This window comes from Pocillopora verrucosa, chromosome 3 (genome assembly GCF_036669915.1).
Source record: "Pocillopora verrucosa isolate sample1 chromosome 3, ASM3666991v2, whole genome shotgun sequence".
In the NCBI taxonomy this organism is placed as follows: domain Eukaryota; kingdom Metazoa; phylum Cnidaria; class Anthozoa; order Scleractinia; family Pocilloporidae; genus Pocillopora; species Pocillopora verrucosa.
The window spans coordinates 12,785,021-12,802,851 of record NC_089314.1 but is presented as its reverse complement, the minus strand read 5'-3'; the positions used below and the strand labels follow the sequence as shown (position 1 = coordinate 12,802,851).

The window sequence follows — 17,831 nt, the reverse complement described above, 5'->3', positions numbered from 1 at the left end:
TCTACCCCTTATTAGCGTTCGGCAGACTCCCGAGCCCTTGCGCCATACTCTGATTGGATAAAACGAAAGTCAGAAACTTCAAAGAGAAATTGACCGAACATTTTCAACCACTCTTATAGATAAGCCCCTCTTTCACCTGTGGAATTATGAGATAATCACGAAAGACTCTAAATGATTTCTACCTCCAGCTGAATGCCATTAGCTAATAAAAACCTTTCCGCTGTATTCATAAATTTCCTCTTGCGCACTGAGGGGTTTTCTGTATTATTTTCATGCTGCTTTTTTGTCGCTGAGGAAAGTGCTTAGCTCTATTTACATTGGTTGAATTAACGTTCGATCGCTAAGTACCCACTTAATACATTACGAATAACGTAACTAGAATTGCTTTACCAGAATCATATGCACAATTTTTAAGTTTTATCAACTAAATTATTCATAGTCGTTGGTTTTTCGTTTTTTCTTTACATTAATTTTTTTGCCTTGTTTTGTTTTTTCACTTTTTATGACCACTATGGTTTTTTTTTCCGAATTTTCCTGGCAACACTCAATGCCAAATTTCACGAAACATTCTAGTGGAAGAAACTAAAAAATGATTGACGCAATAAAGCTTTGTTTTTGCTACAAAACAGCTTTCAGGTTAATCAAGCGAGCCTTTTGTTAAAAAAAGGATTTTGGTCTACCTCAAAGACAATCTAAATTAAACTATTGTGGGTTAGTGAAGTGTTAATGGTACCCAGTGAATACGTTTTCAGAAAGCTTCGCGAACAAGGAACTCACACAAAACACAACAGTCTTATGAAAGAGTTGCTCCTGGAACAACCTTATTCAACATCAATCGGTTCAATAGAATTCAGAACTTTTTTTCTCCAAGGTGAAAATTTCACCTAACTGAACTGTAAATAACTAAGCTAAATTGGATAATTTTCCTCAAGGTAGCATTTTTTTACGGTATACTTAAGGAAAGCACAAGATGAATTGTTCGGTTGCGGTATTGATAAGTCGGACAGCGTCATCTGATTTTGACATGATCAGTTACACGCACGATCTGTTGCATAAGAAGAACACATCACTTATTTTCGAGTGCTCCATCTTCAACTTGTCAAATTTCAATTTCGTTTTTTTTACCAATTAGCAACAACTATTTCATAATTGCCCGAATGATAATTCGCCTCTGTGACCGGTTCGTCCGATATTTCTATGGTGTTTGATTCTATGGAACAGCCGATCACGAGAGAACTCTAAACACAAATATATCTTCCATTATTTGCGCGAAGCGCAAGAAAAACAGGCTTTAGGCTGGTTGACTGAGCATACTTAAGCCTTAAATTGCAAAAGGTGGCAAAGTTATGAATCGTGCAACGGTTATAATATTTTAAACAGATGCTATTGGCGTTTGATGCGACAATCAATCAATTACTAGAAAAGGATTTAGCCTTCACTGCATTGGAAATGAATAATGTATTTCTATGTTTGCCTGAAAACTTTCTTTGCCTTGCAGATGGAGTGATTGCAAGAAGACCTTTGACGGGTAAAGAAATAATTTCTTAAATGGAATGTTTTTAATGCAGTGATCCTAGATTGATGGATGAAGTCCCTAAATTCTTATCATCACGTTTGGAATCCAGGTTTTTATCAATCAGTTGGCCAATTGATGAACAAAAGTACGTGGCCATATGTTTCACGACATGTATAATTTCTCTTTTTAAAGTGAGACGAAAACTGTTTGATTCAAGAAACGCTGTGGAAATCACGTAATTTTGTGCGCGTCTGAGACAAACTTTGTCTTTCTTGTCCTTCGGGAAAAATCACCACAGCTCCGTAAAAATGACGGCGACATTGAAGTTTCAGCACACAAGACAGTCGTTCAGGTTGTTTATTTTGTTACTTATTTTGGTACTGTACACATGTGTTTGTGCCGTCGTCTTTAACTCTCTTGAAGTAGCTAACGACAAACTTCAGTACGAGATATATCAAGGAAAGAAAAAGCACTACAAACAGAAGTATAACATGAGCGAAGAAGATTTCATTGAGTTTATCACCGACGCTAATGTTCTTGTCAAGCGTGGATATGCTGAAAGCTACAAAAATTACTGGAATTTTTACCACGCGTTTTGGTTCACGACTACGGTGGTAACTACCATGGGTAAGTATTGTGTATTGCAAATAACATTTATTAAATAGACTGTCACTGTCAAAAGGAAGGTTGAAGGCTAGGAGAGCTAACAGAAAGGAGAGGATGTTTGGATCGGCTAAAGTCTTGACAGATTTTTATTTTTCGTTTCGTCAAAGTCAGACTTAATATTTTGAAGCACTTTCCCACACTGTGCGTCTGGTTTTGCTGTATCTTATGCGTACACCGCAAGGGAAACGAGGTTTTCCCTATATTCCTCAGAGATTTTACTGCTATTACTGTTTTCATAACAATTTGGCAAACGTACGAGAAAAAGTGTTCATCTGCCTTCATAGAAATATCAAACAAAGAAGTGGCAACGTCGGCAGCCAAAAGCTATTTGAGGGGTTCGCGAGGTCGAAAACCTTTCGTTAAACAGCTAACACGCTGGTTTTTAGCGCAAAGTGAATAAACACATTTTATGATGATATTATGCAATTTAAAACGATGCTTCTTCGACTGTTAGGTGCCGATACAACTTAATCCATCAAATATTACAATTGCAACTTGGAGTTTTGTAATGATCGAAAACCAGTTATTAGCTTTTCCTTCATGGCTAAAAAACTGACCGTAAAACAAACAGATTGTTATGAACACGCTTTGACATTATAAGGGATTTTGTGAAAATCACAAGATAACAGTCTCGATTCTTTACTTTTAGCGGCTTCTTCAGTGAATGAATCGGTTTACTTTGAAGTGAGTTTGACACAATTGATTGCTGTCCATTTTCTGTTGCCAGAGCTTCACTATTCTTTTCAGCATTTCGGTTACACCCAGTTCTAAGAAACATCACCATTTGAATTACAAAAGTTTCACATTTCCAGAAGCTCATATATTCATATATGAATCGCACATGTTTCGATGAAAGATATAACAAAATATTAATTGCCGATCAATTTTTCATCTGTTCTTTTTTTTTTTTTTTTTTCTTTAACCTTAGGCGAAATAATAAATGCTGTCGCATTTTCAGATCATTTCATCGGATAAAACCTTCCCAGGTTTACATTAGACTTAAAATTACCTAATGAACGATTTAAACTTAAAGTTTGACCGATTCGAAAGATCTGTCTTCACAACACACTTAATTCGATACACGAACGAATGAAAGGCACAACCAAAATTTGGCACTTTGCTGCTTGTCATAATTTTGAATATTGTTAAAGTTATATTTTTTCTTGTTTAAACTTATTTACCTTTATCTATGGTTCATTATCATCGCTGCCGACCCATATCTCCATAAATGGCTGCAGACAATCCTTAATCAATTACACAAACTTTATTTAGTCATTCCTCTGGTGGGACTGGACTGGCGAGAATTCATTTTGTTGTTAAATAGATTATACGTTTTTGCGCTCCTTTCACATATAGAGAAAGTTACATTTATTTCATACGCACTGGGATTCACACCGTGAATTGGACGAGCGATGTCTTTCAGTTTCACAGTCGTTCGCTTCCAATCTTTGAAATTTGTCGGTCATTAGGAAAAAATTCTCTGTGTTTATGAAATATAAACATCATACCATGGAAAGCGCGCACGAACGATTTTAATTCACTAAAAAATCTCCCTCGTTCGCTGCGCTTACCAGTTCGTTTTTTTTGATGCCTCGCAACTCGATCGTGAATAAAAACCTCTATATCATCGAGGGTTGAAAGATTGCTCGTTGCACATGCAATAGATAACGCAAAACACAATAACGCCGAAGAGTTATCTCTTTCTTCAGCATGAGCTAGGAAACGCCAAGATACTTTCCTTCTATTGTCAGAAATTGTGACCTTTTGAATGATATCGCACTCGAGTCAAGTACTTATTTTTAGGAAAGCCTTAGATCAAGTTACGTCGCTTTGCTCTTAGTGTTCGATACTATAGTTGGCAACGGATACAACTGGCATCTCCTCTCTTTTGTTGAAACAAAAGACTGCTAAGCTTTTTCCGTCCACACAATTTGCGACGCTTTGCTCTAAGTGCTCGTCACTACAGTTGGCGACGGATCCAACGGGCATTTTTCTTTTCGTTGAAACACGAGATTGCTAAGCTTTTTCCCTCCACCCAATTTGCGACGAAAATACCTCTGGCAAGTGCTACCCTTAAAGAAAACCCAAACATAACTAAACCCTGAAGGCTACGCGAATCACCGACCAATTAGATTCAAAACTATAAAAACAAGCCCGACTTGCTCATACACGTTTGTTGTTTGATCTTTGAGACAATTTCGGCGAGCTCTCATAAAATTTCGTATTGAATGCTTTTTATTTCATTTACAGCTTTTCAGCTGCTTGTAATTGAAAAAAAAATTAGAGATGTTTGAGAAAAGGGGAGGAAAGAGAGGCTTTTAGAGTTTAACTGAAACCAAGGTGTTTGTTTTTGTGAGTGCACGTATAGTCAAACTTGTATTTAGCGATCACTCAGGGGCGTGGCGGGGTGACCGCTTGGTTGACCGCTTAATACAAGTTCAACAAGATAGGAGTCAGACGCGTTAAAAAAAAAAACAACGACAACAAGAGCAACAAAAACAAAAACAAAAAACAAACTAAAAAACAAGCCAAAAATAAACCCCTATTTTCTCCCAACAGTCCCCAAAAAAAGATTATCTGCAATGCGTTGAGGACATTTCAACTCAAAGTCACAGTAACATTGATTTCAGGAGATAAAATGGAATAAATTGACTTGAGAAATTATCTTAAGTTTTATTTAAGTGGATCAGCCTTAGTGACCGTTCAATACAGGTGGAGGATATTACAAACAGGACGTTGGTCAAAGGTGACCACGACCGCTTTATAGAGGTGAAAATTATAGTACTTAAGGGAAAAATTACGAGACTTTGTCAATCGACCGCTTAATACAGGCTGACTGCTTCATACGGGTTCCACTGAAATGTCTTCCATGTCCCCGTCCCTGTTCCATGTCCCCAGCACAACAGCAACAAAGTGCTTGATCAATAGTTTGATTCGTTTTTAGAATTTATAACAGCACGATAAGAAAATCGGTTCAAGTTGCGGGTTGAATGTCACTGAAATATCAGGGCGAAAATTTCGAACCACATAAATGATCCATTGAAATCTTCACGCGCAAACTACAATCAACGAAGATAGCGCTACTGTCTGGCTGTATCACAACCAATCATTGTAGGTCCTTCGCCGATTCGCAAAGTTATCGCAAAAATATTATTGGGTAAGAACCAATCACAACATAGCACTTCTATCTAGCCTCAACAACTTAAACAACTTCTATATAGGAAACCGATCAGTTTTCGTTTTCTTCCTTACATATCTTTTTCCTTGTTAACAGGTTTTGGACATATTGTTCCTCTTACATTTGGTGGCCGGCTTTTTTGCATATTCTGTGCCCTGCTTGGGATTCCTCTAAATCTGGTCGTGCTTAAGACAGTCGGTGAACGAATTAATCAATACATCTACAACACTATAAAACATGTCGAGAAAAAATACCGCAAACGGAGGCACCCCTCCCATGTGGGGATCAAAGCTGCGGTGGTTTCGTTCCTAATGATGGTAGCAGTCCTTCTTGTGGGTGGAGCTTCTGACATGATCTTTGACGGTTGGACATTTTTTGATGGGGTTTATTTCAATTTCATCGCCTACAGCACAATTGGGTTTGGTGATCTTTTTCCTCGGGTGGAGGAGTCGTCGAAACTGGACAAACTTGGTCTGGGTGAAAACGGCAAGCGTTTGTTTGCTTCTTTTGTAATGATGACATTTACGATCTTGGGATTATCAGTGACTTCGACTGTCATTTGCTCAATTTTGAACGCGATTGACGAAATGTCACACGTGCCCGCGACCTGGAGGACTAAATCTACAGACTCCAATAAGGATCCTGGCTCAGTCAAGTTAAGAAGCTTAAATAAGAAAATAAGCAAAGAGAAGATGGAGATAGATAAACAAGAACTGAACGAAAAGAGCGACAAAGATCTACCACATGAACAATCTGGTGAAGTAAGCCACTTTCCAAAGAGTTTTTGTTGAGAGTTAACGTATAGAAGAGTGGATTTCAAGTGAGTCAGGCTTGGAGCAGTCCCTCCTTATCGACGAAGTCTGTTGCGCATGGAAAATAAAATCAGTTAAAAGAGACATTGATGCTAGCGCGCCACGTGGAGCTCTGGGTAGGAGGCGCACGAAAAGTAGGCCTAACTCCCAGAGTTCTGTCCGGCCCGCCGACATAATTGTCTTTTTCCACTCATTTTTTGCACTCGCACGACGTATTTAACCGAAAAGGGAGTACTACTCTTCGTCTACAAGCAATGAAAATAACTCAGTTATCCAGGATTTTTACCACTCAAAAGTTCCTTTACATACAGGAAATTTCTACCCCAGTGAGCAGGGTCTAAAAAACCGTTCAAGTAACAGAATTAGTTTTCATTGGAGAGAAGTGTTTGGGCTGTGCCCGGTATAACGGTTTTCATTTAGTCTTGTACTTTGCCTTCAAATACTGAAGTTATAAAACTGATATTCAATTGTTTAGTTTTCAAGAAAAATATCTGATTGTATTCAAAAACTGCGGACAGAGGTGTTATAAGCCTGCGCAAAGAAACAATTTTCGCAAGTCTTGGAATAAGGAAACTTAAGCAGAGACATTTTTAAACAAGGTCAGAGACTAGAGCAGCAGAAAGCTACAGCAGCTTGTGCACCTTGTCAACAGTGAATGGCCAGTAAACTGGAGGGGCTTTGTTTTAGCATAACGTCCTAAATGAAACATATGTGGCAGATTCCGAAAATAGGAGCTTCGTCCCTTCCTCTGCCGCACGTATACATCTCACTCTCCAGAATGTAACCTAGCACTGCACTGGAGCGCAATTAAAATCTGGAGATAATGATATAACCGCGAGGATTGCTGGATGTGCTTTTCAGGATGGCCTGGGGGCAAGTTGGAGGAAAGCCATCGTGGTCATAACTCTCAGTTTACAGTGATATAAACCAACAGTTATCGCTCCAGAACAGCAAGTTTTGCGTTTTGTTTGTTTTGCGTTCGATAACCAACTGCTAGTCAGAAAATGAGTTGACGCACCTCTCGCGGGGAATAAAGAACGAACTGGAGAGACCGACTCTCAAAACAAGCGTAATGTTGTTTGCCTTTTTACGAAAAGCGCAAGGTAAAGAAGAGGGCAAGGTGCGCGCGTGGAAAGTTTGCACGTCTCTCGTCATTCGTGTACTCCTCGCGATCATTTCGCCCGCCTGAAAAACGTAAAAAGGCGCTTGTGTATCGCAACTGGAGTCTATGTTTACATATGACAATAATAGACACCAGACATAGACACATAAGCCAGATGTGTTGATTAATTTTTGTTAATGAGTGCTACGGGTCCGGACTTTGAATTACAATATCTACGACACTTAAACTAACAACTTTTTAGCGCCAAAAAGTATCAATGCAAATAATGATTCTAAGATGTACACGTATCATGTACATTTGGCCAGAGTTAAATTAGATAGCTGTTATTAAAGGATATAATATTAAATCTACCACAAGATTTTAGTCCCAGCTTTTCGGCGAAGTCCGTCGCGCAAGTCAATAAAGTCTGTGAAAAAGAAAAACAAATTGAAGTGCGCTGCAAGGAACTCTGGAAGTGAGGCACACAAAAAGGAAGTGCGCCTCACTCCGTGCGCCGAAAGAACCGCTCGTAGTCTAACAGGACTAAAAATGAAAAATGAAATACGCCCACCGAAAAAAACCCCTAGCTTTCCGAATTAAAAGGTAATGTGGTACTATCAAGCGAGTTGATCACGTAAATTGACCCCCTAAAGAGTTTCGAGCGACAAAGGGCGAACGCTCGAAACATCAGCTTTGAAATGATTTACGGTGGCCAATTTACGCTATCAACTCAGTCGATGACCCTAAATTACCTCATTATACTCTATCACCGACGCAGCACAAAAGTTTCTTTAGAAACTTACCCCTTTTTCCGAATTACATTTCGTGGGAAAAAAGAAAACATATGACAGTGGTTGGGGATGAATGAGATGAACTCACTCACACATGAAAAGAAACCAATTGAGCAACATCCTCTTTGGTCATATTTCTACGTCAGTTCGACTAAAGCGAGTTTAATTTTTCTTGTGCGCTGCAGCCTTCTTAGGAAATGGGCCCAATTTTATAAGCATCTAATTTGGTTCTAATCTCCCGAACACACAGCACCCTAAACAGTCCTCAGAGCGGGAATAATTGTGGAAGGAAAGATGGCACATTTGCAGTTATAACATAGCTACATTCGTACACGCGCTCTGATTGGCTAATATTTTATGAAAAAGAAATGGATGGCTCATAGAGATGGTTCAGGCTGACGTCATTGCAATCTTATCAGTTCAGATAGAGCAACTTTTCAGCGTGAAAAATGTTTCGCTATGTTATAAAAAGCAATGGACAATGTCTAGGCAATCAGAGCGCAATATCTAGCTCAACCAATTCGGGATGTACGCGGATAGTTGTGGAGAACACGAAGGTAGCATAAGATATGCTCAAGACGCCGCTACCTTAATGCTCTTCCAACTATCCGCGTGCATTCCGAATTGGATGAGCCACGCTAGACATTGTCCATTCCTTACTTAAAAAATTCTGCTCAATTGCTGCTCTTTTTCTTCCGCTCATCCTGTAAATGGCTTTGCTTCAAGGTCCCTGAAAGTACCTCTTTAGGCTGGCTGATATGGAGAATATTCTTTGAGCAATTTCAGTTGTTCTACACTATTTTCTTTGCAGTTCCTCTTATCAGAAACACCGAAGCACCCAAGATGAGTACTAAAGCGTTCAATTTAAATATATAGTCCCATCTGTGACCAACTTCTAAAAGGTAACCTGTGAGAAGGGGGCCAACAATTCCTGTAAAAAATAAACAAAACTTAACAGAGAAGAATAGGATAATTGAAGGCAGAGACAGAAGCACATCGAATTACCCAATTATAATGTCTTGTGCTTGTTTTGTTTAAGGTCCGAATGGAACACAATACTCCACCAAAAAGCTTGAGACATTTAGGTAAAGGATCAAGTCACAAGCGATTTCAGCCTTACATGCAAGGCTGAATTATAGCAATGAAAATATTAAAATCAGAAAGTTAAGGGTTTGAATGTGTAATATAATGCAACATGATGACGATGATCTAGTGTGAAAAACACTGAGGCAAAGATCATGAAAAAGAAAGGTCTGGGAAAGAGGAAGTTCACAGCCAACACATACGCCCTTTGGATCTGAAGATAGTGCCTGGTCAGGTTCTAGCAGGATTCAGTCCCTAACATTCTTGTGTCATTGGTGTTTTTGTTTGGGGTCAATCAACAGAGGTAATTTAGAAAATTTCTGTCCATGCAACCCACCTGAAAATGCACCTGCTGAGTTCATTATTCCTAGAGATAAAAAAGAAAAAGCAAAAAAGTGAACAAAAAGATTTAAAGAATTCATGATCACATTCCTCTTGGGTGTAGAGCTTTGGAACTAACAACAATTCCTCTGACCCACTGCAGGACATAGTCAATTTCTCCCCTAAGAGGACTTGTGTATTTCCCTTTTCCTTTCCCTCACACAATTTATAAGTTTAACTTCACTAAATTTAGCATCACTTCATTCAATTGGAATTTTAAAAATGTAAATTCAATTTGTTTATCCAAGCATACTTTGAGATATACCCAAATTAGACTTCGGTCATCAAGAAACAAAGTTGTTCACAAATGAACATTTTCTTCGCTCACAGCAATTATCATTGGCATTACATTTTTACATAAAAATAGCTCTACATTTGCCAAAATTCCTTCCAACAATTTTCAGTGACCGGCTGTTATTTCCATTACTGTCTTGCCTTTAGTGTTTGGTTTCAAGAGTTTTGAACCCTTTAACCTTTTAACCCCCAGGAGTGATTAACATGTAACTTCTCCCTATAATATCCATTCCATATCCAGCACAGAGATGATGAGAATTCTCAAACTTATCAGGTACAGGTTGTTGTCTTGATCTAACACCAAATTCTCATAACTAAGTTACAGGGAAATGTGTAGCAGCTAGAAGGAAAATTAACAATCAGATCTTGGGAGTTAAAGGGTTAAAACTGAAATTGATCAATAACCTATTCCTCTTGAAAATGGGATACATAGATACATGCTCGTGATTGTTATTGGTGTAACCCATAAAGCAGAGAGTACAAGGCAGGATCCTTCCACTTCTGAATAAAAAATAGGCAACTTAAATTTAACTAAAAAAATTCTCCCATCTCTGACACCCAATAAAACCCAGCAAACAAAGCTACTTACCAAAGAGTGTCCCAGCAAACTTGGGAGACATATCTTGGGGTGTGACAGGAGTGCCTGCATTACCTAATGCATTCATACTCATGGCCATCATCATGCAAAAAATAGCCTGACTAAAGTTGGATGACTTGGTAATAAGAATCATGAAAAGTGCCCCACCACACATTGAAAGAGTCTGTAAAAAAAAAGCATTAAAATTGCACTTTAGCAAAAATAAGTAGATAAGTAACAGGAGAAATAACAAACCTCACAATAATAATTATATGAAGAATCACTTTAATAATAATGATCCAATGCTCTATCTGGTGTGGTAGGAGATGTTACTTGCCACGCACATAAGGCCAGTTAGACACTCTGTGGACAGCTTTTGAACAACTTTTGACCATTTGATTTGAATTTCTTTTAACATAACGATAACAATGATGACAAAAATTATAGAAGTTAGTGTAATGGAAGCACAGATGGAATCTGTGCAAATGACCAGTATATCATATTACAGAACCAAGATTGCAATAATGAAAATAAATAACATATAGTTTTTTTTGCTCTTGTACTTTTCAGTGAATAGCTTTTATTAAGAACATTAAAAAACAGAAAACATTAAAAACAGAAAATTACCTGAAAGAATTTCCTGACAAAAGTAACTGATGATCCTGCAGAATTGACAAAGCAGGAATAGTAGGAAGATAGAGGATCGAATTAATTGCAATGCTTCTGCCGTGTTCTTCGAAAAAGACTGCTAAAACCTTGCTACCCTGTATGCTAACTGATCATCTTTCACACAATGGAATATTTCAGCCATTATCTGCTAATTAAAGAGTAGGTGAAGAGGGTCCAGGGGAAGAAATTCTAATTGACAGAACAACACATAAAATGCTTCTGCTAAGTACTATATGGCATTAACCAAAAGATTTCACAACAGTTCAATGAGTGATTTAATAACTAACCTTTTCTAATCATGCTATCTGCTACATGTCCAACAAACAGAGCCACTGGGAAGTATAGCAACCATGGAAGGACATTAAATATCCATTTCTACAGGAGGGATCAGCAACAGATTTATAGTTATTGTTTGTACATCAATTTCCTTCAAGGGACCTACAGCACCCAATTCCACCGTCTGTCTCAGTTGGCAGAAGGGACCTTAAGCAGTCAGGAGAGCAACATCAAGGAAAACAGCAATTCAAATTAAATTTTTAATTTTAGTAAGAATTTTTGAAAATGGCTGGATCTCTTTATCACCTCTGGCAGTGCCACACCTCAAATTTAGCACATCATTACACCATATGTGATTAATGTTGAATTCTAAATAGGAACTTGAATAATTCGCCATCAGGGTTTCTGTTCTCAGACCATGAAAATTTTGGTAATTTTGTGTTGTTGTTTTGTAGAGGACAGCTGATAAATGTACAAAAGTTTAAAAAGCATGTGCTGAGCTATTGTTCTGGCCATTACATCTATTATTTTTTTACATCCTTGTTGCAGTCACTGTCATGTTTCATTTAAAGTCCCTTATGGTGACTGACTGATATTTGGGAGGCAGCAGTTTAAAAAATTTATTGTTTGACATACATTATTTCTTATATCTTCACTTCGTGGGTTTATTATGAACCAACAGTATGACCAACTCTCAGTTGGCTTGTTACCTCAGTTGTCAGAGCACCAGTATCGCAGAGGTCATGGGTTCAAATCCTGTACAGACCTGAATTTTTTTCAGGTCTTATTTTCTCTACCACTTAACCCTTTAACTCCCATGGGTGACTAAGACAGAATTTCTCCTTAAACTATCTATACAATAGCAACTAGATAAATGATGAGATTAAAGGAAAAGATCAATTTGGGGATAATTACTTGATCCAAAACAAAATTCTCTGAATGAACATTGTAAGAATTGTATGGTTGATGGTAAGGAGAATTACAAATTTGATCTGGGAGTTAAAGGGTTAAGTAGTGTTCATTAATGCTAAGATTGCTTTCAAATTCATTATTTTTCATCTAAGGTACCCACTGTACATGCAGTACAGGACAGTTTTCACAGACAAGATATGGTGTGACTCACAAGGTTAAAAACTTACAAATAACCAAGTTTTTTTCTCAACTGCTTTTTTTTAAGGGGGATGGAGAGGTAAAATTAAGTGACGATACCTCATTTCCAGGAAAACGCTCCTCAAAAAACATGGGAAGCCATGCAAACACATTCCAGAATGCACAGCCTTGACAGAAATGTGAAACAACCAGAGCCCTGAAAAGAAAAATTGGTAAAAGGGTAACAGGTAAGAGAGAATTTGCAACCTCATATTTGTTAGGTCTGCAAGTAATTTATGAGTTCATGTTAGTACATAAAAAAAGGAATAGGTAGAAAGAAAGACATGTAAACAATTAAAACTAGAAAGAAATGTTAATACTGACAATAAAAAAGGTTAACAATGAAATCACAACAATAACAACAACAAAAACACCAACATTCCAATAATAATGAAAGATAAAGAAAATTGAGCCTAAGAGTAACATTGGATCATGTTGTCTGATCAACAATCTGATGATGACTTTCACTACGGTTGTTGAAACATTTGTCACAACAACTGATAACAGTCCTTCTCAAGCTACACACACATGGACAAATAAACCACACAATCATATAATCATGATGATGACAATGGTAATGAGATGATGACACTGATGATAGTGACAGCATACAAACCAGACAGCTGGATTTCTTCCAAATGTCTCCCAGGGAACATTGAGTAGGTGTGCCCGTTCAGAACTGCTTGGTTCAACCATTTTGATGCTTCCAAGTTCAAATTCTGGTAAAACTAAATAATATCTCCAAAGACAGGCCCATAACAATGCCATTAGACCATGAAAAATAAACACGCTATGCCAACCCATGTAAGAGAGGAATAATGAACCAACACTGCCCATGAACAATGTGCTATGGAAAAAAAGAACATGAAACATCATTATCCCTTTCCGTTTCACAATATAGTTTCAGGTTGAAACTTGAAGGGAAGGAAAACACCAGTTGTACATCTATCACCTCACTCAGTAGTAATTCTCTTCCATTTGCAACAAAAATGCTCATTTGTCATTTGAACTAAGGCAGAGGGAATTCTTAGATCTACCATGCCCTTTGTTATAACATAGAAAGTACCCTGTCCTAGGCTTTGCAAGGCTACCAGTACCGGTAGTTGGAACAGATTGCCAAGAGGAGTCAAAAATAATTATAACATAGCTAGTAAATTTGTCAAATTAAATTCAATTGCATAAGCATGCTTCATATTCCTATTGTGCACGCTCATGACATCAGCAAACAAATCCCTCAAGAAAAAAAATTTTCTACACAATTTTTTACTTTGGGATTTTACTACAAAAAAACTGGTTAAGACTTTGGCAGCAATTTAAGCTAAACATGGAAAGTTGTGAGCCAGTTGATGAGGAAGAACTGCCTACTTTTTCTCTGGGAATGGAGTTTTTAACCCCCCCCAAAAAATGAAAAGAAAAAGAAAACAAGGAACAAGCATGGCTGGTGTCATCCCATTTCGCAACTCTGAGTGAGTCCAAGTTGGAAAATATAAATATAAATGTTATAAAACAATTGGTTCATATGTCAGCTGTGCATTCATCGAGATATGAAGCACTTGGGAAGTTTGGAGAGCACTCAAGAAGTAGCCTCAAGCAACTCTTATGCATTTTTGTTCTCTCCAAAACTTCCTGCGTGCTTCATATCTCGATGAACATATGCTAACATATGAACCAATTGTTAAGTGGTAAGATTTTTGTAATAACTCAGGTAAGCAGGTTGATAAACAGTCTTAAAAGTGGCAGTATTGAAGGTGATTTCCAAACATCTTAAATACTGTTTAGCATCTTGAAACCTGATCAAAGTCATGCTTTCATATCATATTTTACTGGAGGAAATAAAATTATGCTTCTCCTTCAACCCTTTCAAGTGACCAGCATTAAATTTCTCCTCACAATATCACACTTGAATCAAACATTCTGGTCATGAGAACAAAGGTAATGATCACCAACAAGAGGAAGTCTTGATTGTTAAACAAATTCTCCTTGTCAGCACCATAGAAAATGTTTAGAGAACAGTATGGAGAATATGTATACTGATGTTATATATTAGGGGCTGATAATATTTTCAAGATTAACTACAGTTTAAAATGATTTAAAATTAAAACAACTTCAGCCTAATTTGATCTGTATTTCCTTTGGTATTTCCTTGTCAAATAACCTTATTTCTGTACCTCAAGAGAAGGAGATATATAAGTCAAATGAATTTGTCGACATTCTTACCTTAAAATTAATTTTCTTTGTTAAGTATGTATAGCATATTTCTTAACTTACCCTACGGGTCCACCAGCAAATATTGTACTTGTTAAAAATGTTCTATCCTTTATTGGAATTCTCTTAGCAATTATGTTTGTTAGTGAGGGATAATGTAAACCTAAAATTGAAAGAAAGATATTTAAGAACAGTAAGAATCAGCAACTATCAATCTGTGTCATTTTCATGTCAACACAGTCAACTCTCTTGTAGGTGGAAACCCTTGGGGATTGGAAAAAGTACTTGTTAGTGGAACTGTCCACCTATAAGAATTATTCCTATATTCATATACCACAGAAAAATAGGGTGTATGTCTGCTTACAGGAGAGTGTTATGTTGGACTCTTGTTAGTTTCCTGCAGACAAAAGGATATTTGACAAAACTGATCCCTGTTGCTGTGTCAAAGGTTTTATATTTGTTGATTCACAAATTCAAAAGAAATTTTATGGCAAACCATCAACAAAATCTTGGAAATATCTTCAGATTCCGTGCTCTGATGCTCTACCACTGAGCCACAGAGAGCATGGTCTTTTATGAAGTTCATATGACATGCATACTGCTAGGATCAGCAATGTTGATAGCATAATGTTTGTAGATAGAAATAAGAGAGATGGTAAGTTTCGAGCTCAGTAAAGAGATAGAGAAAGATGTTTTTTTGTCTTGTCATGAGCATAGGACAAAGAAAAAATTCTGTTTCCCCATGGATTCTTCACCAATTAATTAAGTCAACTTTTCTTGTCAGTAAGGACCTACAGTTGGGTGTTTACATAATAAACAAATAATACATGGCTGCTTGTAGATGTGGAATTTCTATTTTGTGTTTGCTATGCTCATTCATGAGATAGTGTTGAATGCTTGAAGAAAAATTCCCTATCTATATACCACCCACCCATATACCACTATCTACTTATTATATTATTATCAAGATTCAAGATTCAATACAATTTCATCACAAACCTTGGGATAAACCAGTGCACATTCTAGCAGCAAATATAATCATGGTAGGAGAGAAGAAAAGTATTGGCGACACTGTTATAAAAGGAACAGCCAATGTTAATAAAGACCAGAAAATTGCAGCAATTCCTAATATTACTTCTCCACCATATTTGTCACTTAAATATCCGCCAATGATCTGTGCAGGCATGTATCCCCAAAAGAAGGCAGACATAACTGCTCCCTGGAAAAGAAATAAAATAACTGAATGTTTCAGGCATAAAGAAAAAGATTGGTTGCACAGAAAGTTGAAGTTTCTGTCTAAACCTTCCTGTATACACAGCTCCTCATTTCTACATGACATCAGTACAGAACTAAGGGCCCATACCCACTGACAAAAATTTGATTACTTAGCAAAAATGTTGGTTGTTTGTAAATAGCAGTGATTATTTTGGTCATGCTAAATCTTATCAAAGCTCTTCAAACTTGAAATACCCCATAGTCATACCCCAAACTTCAAAACTGTAAGGAGCAGAGATTTATTGAGAAAAATATTGCTGACTTCCTAAGAACCCAGTCACACTAGTACAAATTCAAATGTTTCCACTTTTTTCACAAGGGAAAAAATTGACACAACTTTTGCAATTTTCAAATTTTACTCCTGGTTCATCTCACTGATATTTCTCAAGCTAAACCCTACTAATGGGCTGATACGTTGATCACAAACCCGTCTTGCTCTATAGATAAACAAAAAATCTTGTGAGAATTGTTAGGCAAGAGTATAATGTTAACACGTTTTCTAATCTTTGTGGTCTTTTGTTTTTGAATCTCAGAAAACTACATAGACTTGATGGTACACTATTTGCTGGCTTTCTGCTTGAAGCATTTTTTGTGAATAGGGGGCCACACCTACTTTAGGCTACTTGTTAAAAGGTTTACATCAAACACAAACAAAATAAGCCCTAAGGTAACCAGGCACTTAAGGTTGTCAAAAATTTGCTCTTGCCAAGGGTAAATCAAAGACAATAATTAATGTGTTACACAGAAAATTTACACAGAGAATAGTTCGAGTATGGCTGGGCAAACAAAAACTTGCGTTTAAATAGATGTAAGGAATATACAAGACATCAATAACAAAACAAAAGTTGAGGTTGACTTTCAGTCGGATGCGACTTTTCCATCTTCTTTCCTGTAAAATTCAAGCCGTTTCGGGCCATCAACTGTTGAGATTTCTCCCTACTGTTTTTAGGTAAACAAATTAAACGAGAAACTAATAATTTGTTTAAACTAAATAACTTAATACAGCCACTTAAATACACACAGTTCTACTCATGGACACGGCAGGACTTACATCGATCTCTTTGTCCCACTTTAATTCAGAGCTCATGGCTGCCATACACAAAGGTACAGCTGATCTGGCAGCGTACAGTAATAGTGTACCACAAAACATGGCCACAATCCAGTACTTTCGCTGTTCCTCCGGCCACTGGAAACCCGCATCTCCTTTAGATTTTTCGTTCATGTCGATTTTCAACCGTATTGGCTCTGAGGTAGTCATTCGTTAAATTAAATTTCCTTGGGATAACTAGTAAATATCACCTCCTTTCGATATCTGTGGATGAACTACAAGTCTGGGTGTGCTAATGTGACAGTCTTAGGCGATCAATGAAATTTTGCTGAAGGAACGAGGCTGTATATCCACCTTCGAGCCACACACGAATTTTTTCCAACCGTTACGACATTGCTTGTTTCATGGTTACTCTCGCTGAGTAGACTCGTCTTGTTGTAGTTAATGAGCCCAACTACCATGTAAGTGAAAAGCTTGATAATCGACCCGAGTATCTTAAGGCTACCAAAAATACCAAATTGTCACAAATTCATTCGGTAAACTATGCTAGACGCCACGTTTTATGCCGATACGGGAGTCTAAAAGACGCATGTAACCAGGCCTGGTATATGGTTACAGCAGTTCGTGACTTAGTTCGTTCTCAACTTAAGAAATATACTGCAACACCTGCTGATGATTAGAATTTCTGTCGTTTGTCATCTCTGAGGGCCCTCTAAATAATATCTGACATATTAACTTCATTTCACAACGTTTACTACTTTTCATCAGAAAGAGAAAGAGGTGGTGAGGGGGGCATTCCGTCTCAACTC

At 37.4% G+C, this 17,831-nt stretch overlaps 2 protein-coding genes across 2 annotated transcripts; one reads left to right on the top strand and one right to left on the bottom strand.

The window, feature by feature from the left end:
• Window positions 1–1,528: 1,528 nt before the first annotated feature.
• On the top strand, window positions 1,529–7,456 carry LOC131786498 (potassium channel subfamily K member 15-like). The gene is made up of 2 exons (XM_059103548.2): window positions 1,529–2,143; window positions 5,457–7,456. Exons 1-2 carry the CDS (start codon window positions 1,825–1,827, stop codon window positions 6,149–6,151), a joined length of 1,014 nt encoding a protein of 337 aa, XP_058959531.2. The 5' UTR covers window positions 1,529–1,824; the 3' UTR covers window positions 6,152–7,456.
• Window positions 7,457–7,462: 6 nt separating this feature from the next.
• On the bottom strand, window positions 7,463–17,599 carry LOC131786496 (voltage-gated purine nucleotide uniporter SLC17A9-like). Its single transcript, XM_059103547.2, has 10 exons — window positions 17,026–17,599; window positions 15,699–15,918; window positions 14,763–14,862; window positions 13,111–13,341; window positions 12,555–12,651; window positions 11,357–11,444; window positions 11,028–11,062; window positions 10,413–10,584; window positions 9,486–9,515; window positions 7,463–8,996 (listed from the first exon to the last, which is right to left on the bottom strand). Exons 1-10 carry the CDS (start codon window positions 17,230–17,232, stop codon window positions 8,857–8,859), a joined length of 1,320 nt encoding a protein of 439 aa, XP_058959530.1. The 5' UTR covers window positions 17,233–17,599; the 3' UTR covers window positions 7,463–8,856.
• Window positions 17,600–17,831: the final 232 nt, after the last annotated feature.